The sequence below is a fragment of the Rhinopithecus roxellana genome, chromosome 14 (genome assembly GCF_007565055.1).
Source record: "Rhinopithecus roxellana isolate Shanxi Qingling chromosome 14, ASM756505v1, whole genome shotgun sequence".
Taxonomy (NCBI): Eukaryota; Metazoa; Chordata; class Mammalia; order Primates; family Cercopithecidae; genus Rhinopithecus; species Rhinopithecus roxellana.
The window spans coordinates 68,509,152-68,522,273 of record NC_044562.1 but is presented as its reverse complement, the minus strand read 5'-3'; the positions used below and the strand labels follow the sequence as shown (position 1 = coordinate 68,522,273).

The window sequence follows — 13,122 nt, the reverse complement described above, 5'->3', positions numbered from 1 at the left end:
TATACTCTCTTCCGATCACTGCTCCAAATTCAGCTGCAGCACCTCTGTACTGTTTCCAGGCAGTCAAGTGACTGTGATCTTCAAGTATGCTCTAGCATTATCTCATTCAGCTAACGTAAAATGAGCGCCTGTTAAGTCCCAGGAATAACTATTGTAAACTGGAATTGTTAAGTTCTTAAACTCGAGGTCTTAGCCATATGTATGTCTTTAGCATCTACCTTAATCAGGATTGCCCAAGTGATCAACACAGCCAGCCCAAGTGATAAACTCAAAACTCGGTTTATTTGAGGTAATTAGGAAAAAGAGATCAAAGGGATAGAAATATTAATTAAAATATCAATATTGTAAGAATAGAGCTTTGCTGTTTTAAGTATCCTTTCATAAACATAATCTCATTTGATATTTATAGCTATTTTATTAGAAATAGTATGGGGATATGTTATATACTTATAATTTTTTTCACAGCCTCTCATTCAATTCCAAAAATTTTCTAAATATTCAGTCATATACCCTCAATTCCCCATAAATATAATAAACTCAAATCTTCATAATATAAAAATAAGAAGGTATTACATCATGAAAATGAGGAAAAGTGGCACGAAGTGACGGTCTTGAGATTAAAGACTATGAGTCTAGACATGGGTCTTCTAACTCCTAGTCCAGTGCTTTTTTCCCTATACAATGAAGTGAATCACCCTACCTTGTTCTCCCCTTTATTCTGTTTTCTGCTTCCCTGGACAGCATGAACAGAGGCAAGTCCAGGTAGGACGGTTAGAGGTTTACTTTAGAACAAAATAAGTAGAGTTACTTTTCTGAGGTCCCAAAGAACTCTCGAAATGGCTTTTTGGAGAAGGTAGGATATAGTTGATGAATGAGTGACTGACTAAATAAATAAATGCTACTACTTCCTTCAAAAGGTAAGTGCTTCAAAAATGTACCATGTGATAGCAGTCATTCATAATCATTTTAGCATCTAACAGCTTCAGCTCATTTTGGGAAATGCAGATGTTTATGGATTTGATCACACTATAATGGCAATGGACCATCTTATATATAGAAGTTTGGGTCTACCTGAGAAAAACATAGAAATTAAGTAGGCCCAAACATGTGTTTTGAGAATTTCATTCTGTGTACCTCTAATTATTTGTAAATCATAAGCCTGTGAAAAAATCAGGAATATTTTCTATAATACCACTCAGATCTTTAGTTGGCTCAAGAAACTGTATTCACAATAAGAGAAAACAAGTACAGGTTGACGAGATGAATCTATCTCCTGAATCAAATACACTGCAAAGGAGAATTTTCAACTTGACTTTAGAAGCCACGAGATTTATTGGCTACTTAAAAAAATATTTCGCACATGAATAACCTGAGAGAAGTACACACATTTAAGTTCAAGATATAGTATGGTGGAGCTTTTGCTTTTCTGATATTTAGATTTTCTGTTTTTCCTTTTCAGAGGTAGGGCTCTCTACTAGAATAAATGAGAAGACTGGATTCTATTCTTTAATCTTCTGATTTGCAAAAAGGGCAGAACAATGACACATGTAATCTATTTCATATGTGGGTACATTAAAAGAATTAATGTAAAATGTCTTTGAAATATGCTAAATCCCTCTGATACTAGAATTTCATGAAAATGGTATCATTTATATGATTTATATCTTTCAAAAATTTCAAGTATCACAACATAAAAAGGAAGGTAAGAAAACCTAAATTGAAAGCAAAGCTGTAAAAAATGTTTTTTCAAGATTCCTACTGAGCTCTACAAAGATGTTGAAACTTCACAGATTGCTAAACAGCACTCCAATTCATCTTTAGCACCCTCAAAAGCAACTATAAAAGTAAAGGAACCAGAATATTCCAAAGCATGTCTCTCCAACCCCCAAGGGATGTGAGACTTAATTTTGAACACAAAAATCTAGAAGGTGGAAGTGAAAACAGATCTGCGTCATTGGATGGGTTCCCAAGCTTTTGATAAAAGGTTTTCAGTGGCCACCACCATTGATTAAAGTTTATAGAGCAACTAATTTAGAAACACATTTTCTGAGCTGGTGGGAATGTTTTGTACAATAACATTTTGCTACTTTTTTTTGTATTTATTAGGCTTGCCTACTTCACCACAGAGACATAAAGTTTTGGTCACTGAGAGAAGCTAAGAATTTTTCCCTTAAAATTTTCCTGTTTCCTCTTCTTCCTCTTCTTCTTTTTTTAATTATCTGGAGATTTGATTAATATTAGTGTAGAATAAGATAAAAATTTTTAAGAAGAGGGCCCAACATAGACACTTTTTCCAAGTTGACTCTACTCTTGAAAAACGCTGACCTGGGACAGCGCCAAGACTAAAGACTTGTCTTGCCAGAAAATCTGATGTCCCCTCCAAGTACACATAATCCTTGAAACTCTAGCACTGAAGATGAGGCCCCAGAACCATGTGACATTGGGACTAGGATAAAGAAAGGGACATGCAGGAGGACACAGCATGGTGGGTCCACAGATGCCTCTTTGCATGGGCTCCTGAAATTTTACATTCCTTTACCTCATAAAGGACCATCAAAGTCTCAATCTGATATTTTTAGGCAGCTTTTATTAAATGAATTGACTGTTTACTATGAGCACAATCCTCTATTATGCTATGGTGAATTATACAAGAGGAAGCAATTTCTATTAGACAGCGAGGAACTTCTGTCTAATTCATCACAACAACCTTTCTCCTTAGCACAATGCCAGGGACAAGCAGACATGCAGTAAATGGTTGTGAATGAGTGACTTTTACTAGATGCCCTGAAAAAGAAATTTATTAGAGAGAAAAAAAATGTGACTACACATTATACAAACATACAATAAATACATACCATATAAATAATATCTGCATATTCTAAAGGTGTTTCAAGAGTGAGTAGAGAAGAGGGAGATTTGAAGACAAAACCCTTAGTAAGATAATCTTGAGGCTTTTGAGTAAGGCAAGGGACATTAGTTAAATTTTAAAAGGACTTGTGGTTTGAAAGGGTGAGGGGCAGCTAGTGTAATCCCAGCACTTTGGGAGGCTGAGGCGGGCGGATCACCTGAGGTCAAGAGTTCGAGACCAGCCTGACCAATATGAAGAAACCTCGTGTTTACTAAAAATACAAAATTAGCCAGGCACATGACTGTAATCCCAGCTACTCGGGAGGCTGAGGCAGGAGAATGACTTGAACCCGGGAGGCGGAGGTTGTGGTGAGTCAAGATCGCGCCACTGCACTCCAGCCTGGGCGACATAAGCAAAAACTCCGTCTCAAAAAAAAAAAAAAAGAAAGAAAGAAAGGGGGAGGGACACAATAGCGCAGATGGTCACTATGTGTTTTTTTCCCATCTGTGGTATATTTACATACTTTTTCTCTCTGTCAAATTTAACAGCAATGGGCCGGGCATGGTGGCTCACACCTGTAATCTCAGCACTTTGGGAGGCTGAGGCAAGCGGATCACCTGAGCTCAGGAGTTCAAGACCAATCTGGGTAACATGGTGAAACTCCATCTCCACCAAAAAATACAAAAATTAGCCAGGTATGGTGGCATGTACCTGTACTTCCAGCTACTCGGGAGGTTGAGGCAGAAAAATCGCTTGAATCTGGCAGGTGGAGGCTGTAGTGAGCTGAGATTGCACCACTGCATGCTAGCCTGGGTGACAGAGCAAGACTTTGTCTCCAAAAAAAAAAAAAAAAAAAAAATTAATAGAAATGTAAAATTTTCTAGGCACAGAAATCAATGCTTAAGTATTTGCACAAAATATTTGTTAGCTTTGGACCACGTTTCAAAGATTCCCTATAACTATTTTTTTTTCTAATGATTTGGTGAATGTTGCTGTTGAGTTATCTAAGCATAATAGGCCATCTATCTCTCCTCTCTTCAAATGATTTTGAGTAACCATGGAAAATTTCATCTTGGCATATTTTAGTTCTATGCACTCCTGTAGAAAATACAGAACAAGATAATCCTTCAATATAGTTTAAAGCATGTCACAAAAAATAAAAATTAAACCATATTTTCTATTTTACTGGACTGGGATAAATGCTTCAGTCCAAGCACAGTCAGTTGGACATACTAGTATCCTAAGAAATATGTAATACATAATTTTTAATGACAGCAAGCACTATTAGAGTGACAAAGAAGACTCAAAGGGCAAAAATTAACATTTGGGTTGTAAAAGTATTCTACTTAAATTTAAAAATATTCAAATAAGAGAAAAATACATATTCAAATGTTTAAATAGACTTCATTAAATAGATAAAGATATTAAATGCAAGTTAAAAAGTCAAATGTCCTAGCTTCAGGTTTCCTTACAATAACACCTCATGGGAAGCATAGCATGAATTAAAAGCAAAGCAAATGTGAATTTGATTCCCATTTCTTTATTTAGAACCTCTCTGATGAATATATTATTATTTATACTACAAGAAAAAAAATTTAAAATATTCATCGATATTGCCAAACCATGAATGAGTCAGAATCTCAGAGGTTCTAGAATGTTAAAATAAATGGTAATCATATAAATCATTTCACAGCTTGTCATGGATGATTCACAGAATCATACAGTGGTTTGGAACTTTATACTTAGAAATCATCTTTATTCTGTCCCACATATTTGCTCTTGTCTCAGGAAAAAAATAATTTCAAGGTAGGCAGTAAAAATCAGATTATTTTTCACAAAATTAAGAATGTTGAGCCTCTTGCAATAAAGTAGTAGTGACTGCCCTTATACTTGTGCTTTCCTAGAGCAGTTGTAAAAACATGGCAGGACTCACAAAAATATTTTAAATAAATAGGCACATAAAACACCTGCCAATTGGCAGAGAAATTGACAGGTGGCTGTGGTCCCAAGTCAGCTCTTGATTATAGCTATAGCTCTGAACAGTTACACAAATACATATGCATGTACACAATGTGCGGGTGCTAAAAATAAACTTTACTTACTTATTGTCACATCATGTAAGTTGGGTATGTGTTTCAGTCTGCTCAGACTGTCATAACCAAATACCATACACTGGGTAGCTTAAAAAACAGAAATTTATTTTCTCATGGTTCTGGAGATTGGAGGTCCAAGATCAAGGTGCCAGCATGGTGGGGCTCTGGGTGAGGGCTGTCTTCCTGGGCTTGCAGCTGGCTGCCTTCTTACTGTGTCTTCCCATGGCGAAGAGGAGGGAAAGCTCTCTCTGCTCTTCTTATAGGGCACTAATCACATCATGAGGGCCCCAACCTCATGACCTCAACTAACACTAATAACCTCCGAAGGCTCTATCTCCAGATACCATCACTATCAAATTGGGGGTTATGACTTCAACATATGAATTTTGAGGGGACATAAACATTCTGTTCATAGCAGTCTACATATATAAATATATCCTATAAATGTACTTACTTTATCATATTAAATTAATATTATCCATCTTGGTAAGTATTCAATTTATTTCAATTCAGAAGAAGTCTCTTCTTAAGGGGAACTAAACACCAAATATTATCCCAGTTGTTTGTGATCAAATATGAAAATTTAATCCACAATAAAGGGAATAGGAGATCCTAATTCTAATGTAAGAAACAATTGTGTGTATTTTGGCAGCTCCCACAACATTATATACAACCACTGAAGAATGACCATGGATAAATTGGCAAATCTAAAGAAAAATTAATAACAAAAATTGAAAACATCTCTACTAAGATAGAAAATAATTATGTTTTCTGTTGTTTCTTGAACACTGTAAACTTCAGTAATGATTTTCACTTGGCTGATGTTTCTTGGTTTTTATTATCCTGCCTTTATTAAGTCTATTTACTTCATTTTTTCCTTATAAGTTTATTGGACACAAGGGGGTTTTTGTTTTATTTAATTTGCTTATCTTCTCCCCAAACTCAATACTCTTTACTACATATATTATATTTTCAATAAAATCCAGTAACTAAGAATTTTGTTTTTAATTAAATAGTCTTAAAGCTGGGGTATGGGACAAGGAATGTAGTAAATACTTGCCAATATTCACACACCAGCCAAACAGAGACAGCTGGGCACTATAGCTGGAAGCGAGTTTATAACTATTGCCTTTAGATTTAAAAACAATGACAGTTTGGCCAGGTGCAGTACCTCACTCCTGTAATTCCAGCACTTTGGGAGGCTGAGGTGGGCGGATCACCTGAGGTCAGAAGTTCGCGACCAGCCTGACCAACATGGAGAAATCCCGTTTCTACTAAAAATACAAAATCAGCTGGGCATAGTGGCTCATGACTGTAATCTCAGCTACTCAGGAGGCTGAGGCAGGAGAATTGCTTGAACCTGGGAGGCGGAGGTTGTGGTGAGCCAAGATCATGCCATTGCACTCCAGCCTGGGCAACAAGAGTGAAACTCTATCTCAAACAAACAGAAAACAAAACAAAACAAAAAACCAACCAAACAACAACAACAACAAAACAATCACAGCTCTCAGGAAAATATAAATTAAATTAAATTAAGTACTTGGGCTTATCACATGGTCTTAGAAGGAACTCATAAATGTTATTATTCCCTTTAATAGGTGCAGGAGTATGAACATTGAAAACCAAGGAACTGGGGCCCTTTCTTCTCTTCCAAAAAATATTGTTGAGCACCTGTGTCAGACACCCAAGATACTAAGATGAATAAGATAGAGCCTCTGTCCTCAAGGATCTGATGTTCTAGTGAAGAAGACAGATTAACAGGTAATTAGACTATGGTATAACAACTGCTACAATTAATGTAATCTGGGGCTACTTGGGAAACACAAAGGATGGGACTTAACTCAGACTTGAAGAGTCACAGAAGACTTCCTGGGAAGGAGGTGATACCTAAATTGAACTTTGAATGACACATAGTTGAAGGTGGGGTAGCAATGGTGGAAATGAGTATTAGTGGGTAGGCAGGCACAGGCTTTGGAATATTAAGATCAAGATCTTTAAAACTTTATGTTTTGGTCCACACAGGCTTTTACCTATAAATGACTCAAAACTGCCCCTCTGTAAAGTACGCTGCTGAAGCACAGAGTTAACATCATCATCCTCTAAGCGTGTGTCCTTGATATGTACTCCATCATAAATTATCAATGATCCAAACTCCGTCTTATCATGTGTCTTTAAACTCTGCTTATACAAAGACTAAAATTATTTGCTTATTTTTACACACATAAGCATTGAGAGAGATTCTTTCAGTTGCGGTGGATAAGGCAAGGCAACCACTAAAAGAAGACTGTGAAGCATATTTCTTCATCCGGTACAACTTAGCATAGAACAGGCATCTATTCTATTTTGGAATACAACAGGATCTCATTTCATTCTTGCTATGTTTATCATATAATGTTATCATACTTCACTACAAGAAAGAGGAAAAAACTATGTTTTTTAAAATCTACTTAAAGAGAATAATAAAACATCAAACCTCCAGAACTTTCAACTATGGTCTCAGAGCATAGTGTTTTCATTCTTCTGACAATAATTATAAGATTAAAATTGACCTCATTTCTTATGTTTACTAATATTAACCTTGGCTAAAAATAAAATGATAAGGTAGATTTCACCTAATTTTCAAAGAACAATTGGACTATTGAGTACAATATACTTTAAAAATTTGCCAACAAGAAATTATAGCTGTTTTTCAAATACATTCTGCTTCATATTGTTTGTAGAGGTCTATTATACAATTCAAAAAAACCATTTCCTCCTTCTATTTAATGATTCTGCTGAAAATTGCCTACCATACTTCCAGAAAAGAGCACAAAAGATTTCTGATTGAGCTTTGTTCACAATGAATGAGGTGGGAGGTGATATGGGCCAAAAGACTCAAGGACGCAAAGAGCCCGAACATGAATTTTGAAGTTAAAAAGATTCTAATTCAAGTCTCAGTTCTTCCTTCAATAACTCTCTTTCTTCCTCTAGACAATAAGAGTAATAATCACTGCCTACCAAAATGTTTCAAGGTCTAAGTACTTTGGGAGATGTAAAACATCACAAATATACAATAATCCAGTATACTTATTGGTGGTGATGCAATAGCGTTTTCCTAGGAAAATGTGGACAATGACTTTCATGACATTCCCTTAGGTATTCTATTGGGTGAGTTGGATACTAGAATGGAAAAGTCTATAGGAAAAGAATTAGAGTAATTTAAATTGCAACTCACAGGGAGAAATCATAGGTCACCCAATGATCTCATAAATTCATTTCTTGCAAGATAATAGAGGGTCCCACTTGGAATGACTTAATATTTAACACTACTAGAAGGGCTCCTGTTTAATAAATGCCATGCATATAATACAGGGAGAGTAAAATAATTATTTCATGTAGTTATTTGCGGTATTCTTCACCTTAGCCAAATAGTATTTTTATGTGAAAATTATGTTTATTTTCTTCCAAGAAGGAAAAAAATGAACTTCTATTAATATAATTATTCTTTGGGTTTTCTCAAATATGTCTTAAGATTAATTGCTGTGTACAATTAATCAAACAAAATGACGTTAGTACATCTGTACCCTCTATGCAACATGAACAAACCATTATGAAATTGTAATTTTATCTTTAAAAATCCTTTATGAAAGTATTCTCTCCATTTTTGCTTTGCAGCTCTTCAAAACAGAGAGGCAGATGTAAGACATTTTGATAACAAAAAAAGTGACTAACAGATTAGTGCTAATCATATGATTGCAGTTGTAAAAAAAACTGTGACTGGGTACCTTGGTACCTTTTAGTTATATGTGTAACATACTTCCAGAAGGGGACTGGAAGGATGGATGCCAGCTGCTGACCACCTTCCTCTAGTGAAGGAAGTAAAAGTATGCAGGGGTAGGGAATATGACTTTCTAATTTTACCACAAATGCTAAAGTTTTATTTGAATTTTTGGAATAAGTATTCATGTATTATTTATGTTAAAAATAAATAAATAAATAAAGAGACCAGTGCAATGGCTCACAGCTGTAACCCCAGCACTTTGGGAGGCCAAGGCGGGTCAATCACCTGAAGCCAGGAGTTTGAGACCAGCCTGGCCAACATGGCAAAACCCTGTCTCTACTAAAAATACAAAAATTAGCCAGGCGTGGTGGCAGGCACCTGTAATCCCAGTTACTTGGGAGGCTGAGACACGAGAATCACTTGAACCTGGAAGGTGGAGGCTGCAGTGAGCCAAGATCATGCCATTTCACTACAGCCTGAGCGATGGAGCAAGGCTGTCTCAAATAAATAAATAAATAAAAGAAAAAGTAAAAGAAAATAAAATAAAGAGAGGTGAGCCACAGTAAGCCATTTGTGAGCCACAGTAAGCCATTTGTGACTATCTGCATCATGAATGCTGCTTCCTGACAGCAACTAGACTTCAGCAATGGCTATAAATGCTAACTTCCAAAGGCACATTAATCAAAACACAAATACCTCATAAATGTTCTATGAAGTATAGCTTAATTCAGTTATGATTGGAATGTGTCACACATGTTTGAATAGAGGATACCACTGGCATCCTCAAGTTCACATTCTCTGAAATGGCGCAGTGTGGTGCTCTGGGATGGAGCGGGTGGATCAATGAAACCAAGGCAGGCATGATTTATCCTAGAGTCACTCCACTGCTCTAGGAACAATGCTGACCTTTTGTAACTTTTTTTTTTTTAAAACTGTTTGACTTGTCTCTGAAAAACTCAAAGAAGACAAAAACATTTAACTGTTTACTCACTAAGTCAAGGCCAGTGCTCTGTAAAAAGTTGGCTGATGCCCTACCCCCTAATTACCTTACAACACTAAGCCCTGACAGAGGCCCTGTCAGCAGATTTTCTTGACAACCCTTAAGGAAAAATCCTCTTGCTGTATTCACTTCATACAGAAGACAGGCTTGCAAATTGAAACATTTTGCAGTATTTCAGATGCTCGCTGTCTGGTGGTGTTGATAATGCAATTTTTTTTTTTATTGCAGCAGCATTTATAATGCTGTATCATTAATGTAGACCATAATGCCCCAACTAACTGTATTTATCAACCAAGCAGACAATTTATGCATTCACCTGAACTGTTGAACCTTTTCTTTTACTATAAGGTTTAGAATCTGGCTACAGATTGATTTTATGCTAAATTATATTGTTGAAAGATGTCATACTCCGCTTGACACGCCTACAAAATGTTTTTCATTGAAATAAAAGAAGGTCAGCTGATCTGAAGAACATCAGTAATTATAAGTAATTCACTAACATTTATCCTATGTTTTAAAATGTCAAAGTATCTTGCAGATAACTAATACGTAGATTTAAAATGAGTGTTTTTCTTTTTTTTAATAGAGTCAAATTCACATCATCTACAATAGCCCCCAAATAGAAATTTTGTGTAGGATTCACATTTTATCTAAAATATCTCCCAAATAAAAATGCAGCCAGAGAGATAAAGCCTACAGTCATTTTTTTTTTTTCTAAGAGAAGGGAAAAATCAATGAGTCTTGGTATCTCTAAATTGTATTCCTGAGCATGTGAATAACATCCCAGAAATGACGTATGTTCTAAAGCCACTGGAAATTCTATCAAAATTGTGCAACACAACAGGTGAAAAGTTTTCTGTGGAAATATTTGTATAATAAACATGCTGGCTATTGTTTGGGCTACTCCTATGGGTGAAGCATCATCTTTCATAGCACAACTGAGCAGCATAACCAATATATGGTCTAAAATTACACACTTTGGAAACAGGCTGTATCTATTGACTATTCACAAATGTAATGAAAGTGATGGAGGAGGACACAAACAAAATAGAAATGAATTTACTCACTGTGTTAAAATTTGGAAAGAGCCCAACAGCAGAACTACTGTCCACTGGAAAAGACATAAATGGTTTGATATCCAGTGAAGGCTGCATCATCAGGGTAGGTGTGCGCACAAGAGCAGGAAGGGTAGTAGTGTGGCATGTACTGCCTGCCAAGAACAAAACAAAAATGAATTCAATTTCTTGCTCACATTCATCTCACTCCCAAACCTACAGTGTAAGACCAAGTCTGTTGAGCTGCAACCTGCAAGCAAGAGAGTTATGCTGGAAGTAAGCAAATGGCACAGGAGTAGTAAACACAATAAAAAGGATCTTCCTCCTCATTATCCAAGACAGTGATGCACAATGCTTCCCTATGGGCAAGGGCTGAGGGATGCTCAGACTCAGCCAGGACACCTAGTAGACAGATCCTACTGGCAGGTGAGTCAGGCAGAATGAGAATGTCCTGTTGGCCAACGCTTTGCCTCTGACTTGCCAAAAGTGCAGGAGAGAAGAGGGGAGGAGCCTCCTGAAACCAGACACTCCTTGCTATTAAGAATTACTGAATGGCTAGTGGACTGGTTTTATGCAAACCAGAGATAAATATAAGGTTTTTACAAGAAAAAGAAAACTGGAACCCGTATAGTTCCTGTCTGCTCTCAAAGTTATGATTCAACTCGTTCTCTTAAAAAAAAAAAAAAAAAAAAAAAAAAAGAAAAAAAACAACTTTGTGAAAGTTGCTCTTATTTTGAAGTAAATGGGTAGTCTAGACATTGGATAGTTAGAGACTAAAAGGTTTGATTATGGCTTGGCTGCAGACAGGGTGTTGGGGGACAGGTAGTAGTTAAGACAGGGATTCAAATTTTTGTCTTCAACTTTTTATTTCTAATTTGTTTTGTATTATTGTAGCAAATATCCCCTTTAGCCACTAAATTAGCTGTCACTTCTATTTTTTTTTTGTTGACTATTTTTAAATTTTGTTTTAACTTTTGTGGGCACATAATAGGTACATACATTTATGAGGTACACAAGATATTTTCATACAGGCACACAATGCATAATAATCACCTCAGGGTAAATGGAGTATCCATCCCCTCAAGCACTTATCCTTTCTCTGCATTACAAACAATCCAATTATACTCTTTTAGTTATTTTGAAATGCACAATAAGTTATTGTTGACTGTAGTCAGTTTGTTGTGCTATCAAATACTAGATCTTATCCATTCTAACTACATTTTTATTTTTTTAAATTTTAATTTAACTTTATTATTACTATTTTTCAAGACAAAGTCTCACTCTGTCACCCAGGCTGGAGTGCAGTGGTGTGATCATGGTTCACTGCAGCCCTGACCTCTCTGGGCTCTGGGGAGCCCCCAACTTCAGTCTCCCAAGTAGCTGGGACTACAGGTACATGCCACCACACCTGGCTAATTTTTGTGTTTTTTGCAGAGATGGGGTTTTTGCCACACTGCCCATGCTGGTCTTGAATTCCTAGGCTCAAGCAAACCATCAGTCTTGACCTCCCAAAGTGCTGGATTAAAGGTGTGAGCCACCACACCTAGCCTCTAACTATATTTTTGTACCTATTAACCATTCCCACTCCCCTGCCCTCTTCCCATCCTCTAGTAACCATCATTCTATTCACTATCTCCAGTTCAATTGTTTTAATTTTTGGCTCCACAAATAAGTGGGAACATGGGAAGTTTGTCTTTTTGTGCCTGGCTTATTTCACTTAACATAATGTCCTCCAGTTTAATCCATGTTGTTACAAATGCCAGGATCTCATCCTTTTTGTGACTGAATAGTACTCTATTTTATATATGTACCACATTTTCTTTTTCCATTCATCTGTTGATGGACACTTAGTTTGCTTCCAAATGTTGGCTATTGTGAATAGTGTTGCTATAAACATGGGAGTGCAGGTATGTCTTCGATATACTGATATTCTTTCTTTGGGGTATATACCTGGCAGTGGGATTGTTGGGTCATATGGTAGCACAATTTTTAGTTTTTTGAGGAACCACCAAACTGTTTTCTATAGTGGCTGTATCAATTTACATTTCCATCAACAGTGGAGGAGGGTTCCTTTTTCTCCACATCCTTGCCAGCATTTGTTATTGCCTGTCTTTTGAATAAAAGCCATTTTAACTGGGGTGAGATGGTATCTCATTATAGGTTTGATTTGCCTGTTTTTGAAGATCAATGATGACTGAACACATTTTCATATACCTGTTTGCCATTTGTATGTCTTCTTTTGAGAAATGTCTTTTCAGATCTTTTGCCCATTTTTTATTCAGGTTTTTAAAACAGACTTGTTTGAGCTCCTTATATAGTCTGGTTATAATCCCATATCAGATGGATAGTTTGCAAATATTTTCTCC

At 36.3% G+C, this 13,122-nt stretch overlaps 1 protein-coding gene across 10 annotated transcripts in view; it reads right to left on the bottom strand.

The window, feature by feature from the left end:
- ZNF385B (zinc finger protein 385B) overlaps positions 1–13,122 on the bottom strand; it is a 446,640-nt gene that overhangs the window by 108,845 nt on the left and 324,673 nt on the right. For 7 of the 10 annotated variants that reach the window (XM_030917001.1, XM_030917002.1, XM_030917004.1 and 4 more), the window contains one exon: positions 10,769–10,911. The exons of the other annotated variants lie outside the window; for them this stretch is intronic. In XM_030917001.1, coding sequence (XP_030772861.1) covers positions 10,769–10,911 — 143 coding nt within the window. The remainder of the gene's footprint in view (positions 1–10,768; positions 10,912–13,122) is intronic. 10 annotated transcript variants of the gene reach the window in all.